General features: G+C 40.5%; 1 protein-coding gene across 1 annotated transcript; it reads right to left on the bottom strand.

Moving 5' to 3' along the window:
• Positions 1-291: 291 nt before the first annotated feature.
• Positions 292-6,288, bottom strand: LOC118229019 (proteasome subunit alpha type-6). Its single transcript, XM_035420644.1, has 7 exons — positions 5,910-6,288; positions 5,028-5,122; positions 4,808-4,889; positions 3,928-4,083; positions 2,317-2,495; positions 1,400-1,494; positions 292-458 (listed from the first exon to the last, which is right to left on the bottom strand). Exons 1-7 carry the CDS (start codon positions 5,983-5,985, stop codon positions 401-403), a joined length of 741 nt encoding a protein of 246 aa, XP_035276535.1. The 5' UTR covers positions 5,986-6,288; the 3' UTR covers positions 292-400.
• Positions 6,289-7,137: the final 849 nt, after the last annotated feature.

The following is a 7,137-nucleotide window of genomic DNA, read 5'->3' as shown; positions in this document are numbered from 1 at the left end:
TTGGGCCTACATCAAGTGTGTTACTATGGTAACGAAACGTAAACAATTCATTCACAAGAGTTGAGTTCTACTGTGTGTGGAAGGTAAAGATGGCTCGAATACCGAATCACAAATTCTGTGGGAAAGGGAACCTGTTACCGCATCAGAGGAGGCTCAGATGCGGCATTAGCTGTGTGAAAGGGGTATCAGTGAGGCACTCGGCAGAAAGAAATCTTGCCTAAAGCATGAGTACAGACTGAACAAAATCTGGGGAAAGATGGGGGGGGGGGGGAAGGAAGAAATAAAGCTTTATTTTTCTCCAAAATGTCATCTTTAATGGAACAGGGTAAATATACAGGAATGATGCTCGCTCCATTCTCCTTCTGCAGTCTAATATCTGAAGCAGCCCTTCCATGGGAAATCAGTCTCTCTCTGCAAGGGACACCAGGTGTGAGTCGACCTCTGACTCTGAAAGAATCCTGGGAGGGAGGGGCAGACGGATACATTTACATAACAGGTACAATACTCATTATGTAACAGATACATGTCACAGAATCAGAATTAAACTGGGAAACTACGGTTATCGTTTTAAATGAATACTGTATAGCATAAGAGAGGTTAGGGTCCTGTCAAGAGTTCTGTCTCTAAACCTAGAATATTCTTTATTACTTACATGAGAAAACACAACAAAAGCCCTCCAAACATTACTGATCCTTCAAACTGCTGGTTGGCGGCAGATAACAGTGGGAGTTTGTGATGTTTAAGGTATCTGTTCACCGTCTCTGTAAGGTGCCAACATCCAGGGAACTGGAGATGCTTCAAGAGACTGATTCTGATCTTGGATCGGCTTAGCTTATCCTCTTAATGCAGACCATTTTGTAAACTTATGCTTACTAGGCAGGATTCATTCTATGGAATTGTGGCTCAATCAACTTTACTTTTAAAAAGTGCCAGCCAGTCATTGGTTCTACTGACGCTGCAGTGCACCTAATAAAGCTATACATACATTCATTGTATCAGAGCACACTCGTGTGCAGCTGTTACTGCCAGACTGCACCTGCCCAAATCCACCAGAGGAGTCGCTAGATCACAAAATTCTGCTGAGTTAAACCCTTCATTCTAGGTAAGACTATGACAGGATAAATCTGAATTTGATGCCAGATGTGGCTACATTACTACATTAATGACGAGCCCACCAGAACACAGCTCCGGCCCTTCATGAATGCAGATGAAAAAACAACCAACTTCCGCAATTTTATGTATTTTTGATAAACAAATACAAGCACTTCAATACTGACTGAAAGAACTGATTATTGACATTGTGGCACTGATCACGTGCCCAGTGGAAACTCATCCAAGACTCAAATGAGATAGAATGTATGTACCCACTTCAAAATAATCCACGGCCCCTGTATCCTACCTGAATTTTGGGTCCTCCGTAGTGATGACCCCAATCTCCAGTTCAGAGGGTTTAAAGTCAATGGACAGCACTGTGGACAGACAGCTTATTGCCGTCTATCAGAGAAAGAGAGGAATGTATGTTGAAAAAAAAAAACACTAAACAAATGTAGAGACAATTATAAAGACAATTGTAGACCAATCCTGCGGCCACATTTTGATAGCATAATTAAAGCGTAACAAATCACACAAACAAAGAAATAACCCATTTATTTAATCACATGATAAAAACACAAACCTACCTTTATGGCCCGCAGGGAATGTTTTTATTTCACCCCAGAAGTACCTCAAGCAATTACACATATCCAAGCTTCTTAAACAATACATACTTATTTGTTACCTCACTAAGTACTCACCCTGCTCAGTATTTAATGGTACACTTGCTTTTAACAGTCAGGTCAGCATTAACTAAGCATCATCTCTCTATCTATAAAGATCTTCTCTTGATCAGTGGTTACAGTTCCTTTGCAATCCAGATATTATTTTCAAAACATTTCAACATTTTATATGTCATTATTTTTTAAATAACATTTCGTTTAAAAATTTAAGCATTATTCAGTTAATAATGTTTAATTTTTGAGAATGCAAGATCTGTAGATTTTATTTTTTTATTCGTTTAGCTGCGTCTCTCGGAAAGCACAGCTCTAATGAGAGCCAGCTTATGTGTTTGGGGAGGGAAACAACTTACAAAATATTTATAGCTATAACAGAAATTCCTTTTAAAATAATTCAAGTAACAATTCCAACAAATAATTTAAAATAAAAGGGTGCATTTTAACTTCACTTTCAAAGATTCAAAAATTTCTGAACCACCCCCATTCCCAAAGGGTTTATATCCCTGAGGCTCTACTGCATTTTACAGAAGGGATGTGTTTTTACCTCAACGGTTTGCTCAAAGGTCCAGTCCAGTTTCTTCTTTACTTTCTTCTCCAGGAAGCTGGTGGCCTCAGTCTGTTTCACACCGGCGGCTGTTGCCTTAAAGCCGCAGTAGTATCCGGCAGGGTCACACTTATAAACCTGAGGGCCATTCTCTTCATCCACACCAATCACAATCATGCCTGCAGAATACAAGGAAACATCCCACCAATCAATTTCCTGCCTGAAATACAGATAAATCGCACCAATCACAATCAATTACGTGGCATTACATTTGGGTTTTATCAGATAATTAGGCATTTATCAGTTAATCATAATCACTTACAAAAGTGCATACATAAAGGTTTAGGCAACAAGCAGAGATAATGCCAAGCCATCAGCATCACCATCGATAGCTGCAGTCAGTACATAAAACGTACCACGTAATGTTAAGTGCCACAATAATCCAATAGGGAAACTGGGGATGTAGTGCTTTAAGTAGCAAATAGATTTCATAAAGCCTACGGCACAGAGAAAATCCTATTTCTACAAGGTGAAACCAAAGTGCAGTCAAATACCCTTAAATAGCAGCTGAGAACATGCAATTTAATCACAGGTGAATATTTTGATTACAAAACATTGTGAAGTGCAGAGCCAAATCAAGAAAAATGAATCCCTTGCACAATCACATGTTAAAAACAGGATGCAATTAGAGCTTAAATCAAACTATTTAAGACTGAAGAGTTGAGATGAAAGATTTTCACGACATTGCTAAATGACTAATATACTGGCAATGCAGGATGCATCCATTACAACGTTATTAAATATTCAATAAATTCAAATACATGAAGTCATAATGCATTAACTTAATGGAGGCCACAGCGAGAAATTCCACAGGTATTTCTGCAGCAAGAGGGTAAAAGCTAGACCTCTACATCTATGTACACCCAGCCCATTTTCTCAGTCCTAACCTAACAAAGAACCCCAGCTCCTACATGGACCTAAAGATTGGAATCTCTTGCCCAGGAATGCTGACACAGAGAAGGTGGTGTGTCAACGAGGCCTCATGCTAAGCACTGAAAACATGAACTCATGGGCGGCAGTGTGGCATAGAGGGTAAGGACCTGGGCTTGTAACCAAAAGATAATGGGTTCGATTCCTGGGTAGGACACTGCCGTTGTACCCTTGAACAACTTAACCTGCATTGCTTCAGTATATGTATATGTAAAATGTCTGCTAAATGCCTGTAATGTAATGAACATCTCTGGCTCTGTCTACACTCAAGCTGTCTCCATAACCCAAAGCCAAATGAAGCTTTCTACTCATCATCGTCATCATCGTCACCACTCATCATGGGAGGTCAGGAGGGAACCGTTGAAGGTCCCAGGTCTGTACTCGGCATTAGGGTTAATGTTTGCAGTCCAAGGGTATAGGGTACAGTCCGAGAGTTAGCACATGGGTCAGGAGAAAGGAGGGTCCACTCACAGCAGTCTCTTGGACTATACTCTGTGTTAGCCCTAGGGTTAGCATATGGGTCAGGAGAAAGGAGGATGCACTCACAACAGTCTCTTGGTCTATACTCTGTGTTAGCCCTAGGGTTAGCATATGGGTCAGAAGAAAGGAGTATGCACTCACAGCAGCCCAGTGGTCTCATCTCAGCATTCTGTGTGTAGACTTGAGAGATGTCTGCCATCCGTTTGCACAGCATGTCCACTGGGATCTCATAGCCATACTTGTACTGCCAGTTGGCTGCTTCGTAACGGGCTCTCTGGACCTGCGATCTGCTGTCAGCTTTTTTTTTTGGGGGGGGGGGGGGGGGGTAGGGAGAAGAGCCCAATAAGTACAGTATAAAACAACCCTAACGCAAGACCAGATTAATCAGTGAGAATCCAATGGCATGCCTGCAGTTGCTTCCATAGAGTGAATTAAAATCACATAACTGCACACCTTGTTGTGGATTATCCCATTTAAACCATGGTCACTTGCCAAAAATGAAAACAACAGCATTCACTTAAATTTGTTACACATTTGCTTTCAAAATTAAAAGTTATTCAGCACGATAAATACCATAAATATGATCTAGCAACCAGACACTCAATCTAGTCTCTCTCGGTGTAGCCAATTAGCGAGCTTGCATTATGCTAGGTAGGCTGTTACTCGCCTAATTTAAAATGCAATTTGATTCTGGGTCACAATGGTCTCACAGTATGTTTTCACATTGTGTTGCAAATTTGCATGAAATGTGCTCTATAAATAAAGGCTGATTGATTTATTTTCTATCACAGCTGAATAGCTAGCAAGCCATCTTGACTACCTCAAACCAATCAAAAGTCTTTGTTATCCACAGAAATACTAGTAGCATTATTTCAAATAGGCAAATTACTGACAGTACATGACTTCCACCCAATAATGAATTAATTCCATCAAACTGACATGTACATGTAGAAGTCTGACTGAGTCTGAGTAATTTAACTGACGGTGTGACTGGGTCTAGGTGTGAAGCATTGTGTTGTACCTGTCATCCCAGACATCACACAGCCAATATTCTCAGTTATTCTGAATAGGTGAGTGACAGTACTGGAATCCAAAAGCTTATCCTGCACCAGAAGGAAGGAAGGGGAACAGCGGGGAAAGGGAGAGTAAATTGAATTAAGTCATGTTCATCTAATTTCACTTCAGACACACGTGGTCTTTCCTTAGTATAAATAATAATGATGAATCCTTGTCCAACTTACCGGTACTTTTTTCTGTGTGACAACTACTGCGCAGTCTTTACCTCTGACAGCTACAGAAGTCAGCCCACCTTGATTTATAGCCTTGAATGCGTACTCTGGTGAAAATTAAAGCACACAACAAATAGAATCATTAACACGGCTAGCAGCAGTAATATAACGCAGTAATCGATCTACAAAACGTAAATTTATTGTCCAAACCAGTTAAGTACTGAAGTGTGTTTTTTTTTCCCCAGAAGCCAAAATAAATGGTGGATTAGCCATCGCAAGTGACTAATGTTAGGGCAAGAACTGCAAATGTGTTCTAATCTGAATGATCAAAAAATGCACAGCATTGTTGATGAATGCAAAATAGTGTTAGCCAGGTAGCTAAATTACCTAACAGGAGACCAAAGATTGGATGCAAATTCATAAAATACTAGCTAGAGAATTCTTCTTAATCACACTTCAAAAACAGAATTCGAAAAAAAATGCAGACTAATGTTATACAAATTGGACTGCAATTGCTGAATAATCTGTTAACGCTGAACATAATGAATTGTCAGATAGTTAGCTAGACACTGGCTATCGTTGGCGAGCTAAAGTAGCATTAGCTAAGTACAGCTACTTGCTTTCGATTTCATGTCAGCAAATCACAATACTCCGCTAGGCCTTTGCAGCATTACAACATGAGAGCAACGAAACATAAATAAACACGGTCGTATTTTATAAAGTCGAAATACATCTCGAACTACTTAAACGCGATTAAGTAAAATGTGAAGTACCGCAATAAAAAATGCAAGTGTCCATGTAGCTCAAGGCAATGTGTACAATGACTGAGCAGATAGCTGGCGTTAGCTAACAACAGATACGCTTTCCAGAAAAGATTAAACACACCATACTCACCTACTTGGTACAGACGACCCTCGGGAGAAAAAATGGTAATGTGTCGATCGAAACCCGCACTTGACCCTCGGGACATTGTGCTCTGTTTCTTTATTTATTTTACAAGTATTCAACAGTAAAAATACGATATAGCTACCACACTGAGACTCAACAAGCAAAACTGTTGCCGCCGGAAAGCAACTTCTACTGCCGGGGTCAAAATGGAAGAGGAGGGATTATACGAGACTGGGTTAAATGTTGCCAGATTGGCCGGATTCCAGTTGAGTCTTTTTTGTGCTTTTCGGGGAAAATGGCTTTGTTCGGCTTGTCATAATTTGTTCTTTTTTTTGTTCTTTTGGGAAGTTCTTTAAAAACTTTCTCTTTCAGCTGTTCATTCACATTCATTGGCGCTGACGCAGCGTGTAGCCTAAATCCTCCGCCGATTCATCCGGTGTCATTGCACCTGAAGCCTGTCAATTAGTATCTGTGTTTGTTTGCATCAAGTTGGTGGCTATCTCCAAATTGTTACATAGACTGCTGTGTCTTTTATCTTTTAATGCATGATACTGAGCATGGAAAAGATGGAGGTGTATTGCTGAATACAAAGCCTAGGTGTTGTTCATTGCTGCATCTTTGGTTGAGGCAACAATGTTGGAGAACTTTGTAATGGGCTATAAATGAGCCGCCTATTGGGATGACATGGCAGGTATGCCATCCAGCCAAGTTATGCGTTGGTGGGGCGGCATGCCCCGTACCTATACAGCAGTGGTGTCAAACTCGTTGCTATGGAGAGCCGTGTGTATGCAGGTTTTCATTCCAACCAATTAATGCTGCCTTAATTGAGTCCAATTACTCATTCAGCCATATGCGTTTAACTGCATTGAAGCACAGAATATAAGAAAATTTTTATTTAGACAATGCGGGTCACCATAGACGTCGGGTCACCATTGTGCACAAACCTGCATCCCTAATTCAGCAAATAATTTAACTAATTATATAATCAAGATCTGAGGCTGGAATGAAAACCTGCATACACACGGCCCTCCATGGCAACGAGTTTGACAGCACTGCTATACAGCAACAATAGTTTGGCACTTTTCAGGGTTCCCCACAGGAATAAAAGCAATGACCACAGACTCTCAGTCCTTAAAAACATTAATTTATGTACCTTCTGACCCCATTTCAACAGACAGAATTCACAAACAACTTCACACGTCCACACAATAGAGCCCCAAACTACGGAGAGTTT

The sequence above is a fragment of the Anguilla anguilla genome, chromosome 6 (assembly GCF_013347855.1).
Source record: "Anguilla anguilla isolate fAngAng1 chromosome 6, fAngAng1.pri, whole genome shotgun sequence".
Classification (NCBI taxonomy): Eukaryota; Metazoa; Chordata; class Actinopteri; order Anguilliformes; family Anguillidae; genus Anguilla; species Anguilla anguilla.
The sequence above is the reverse complement of the archived record's forward strand: the minus strand, read 5'-3'. Positions and strand labels throughout refer to the sequence as shown.

Bases quoted from the DNA above. Each gene is read 5' to 3' on its own strand.
- LOC118229019 (XM_035420644.1), bottom strand. From the start codon at position 5,985: ATGTCCCGAGGGTCAAGTGCGGGTTTCGATCGACACATTACCATTTTT. The intron at 4,890-5,027 runs GTAAGTTGGACA...CTTCTGGTGCAG, and splicing joins TCACACAGAAAAAAGTACCG to GATAAGCTTTTGGATTCCAG. The intron at 459-1,399 runs GTAGGATACAGG...CCTCCCTCCCAG, and splicing joins ACGGAGGACCCAAAATTCAG to GATTCTTTCAGAGTCAGAGG.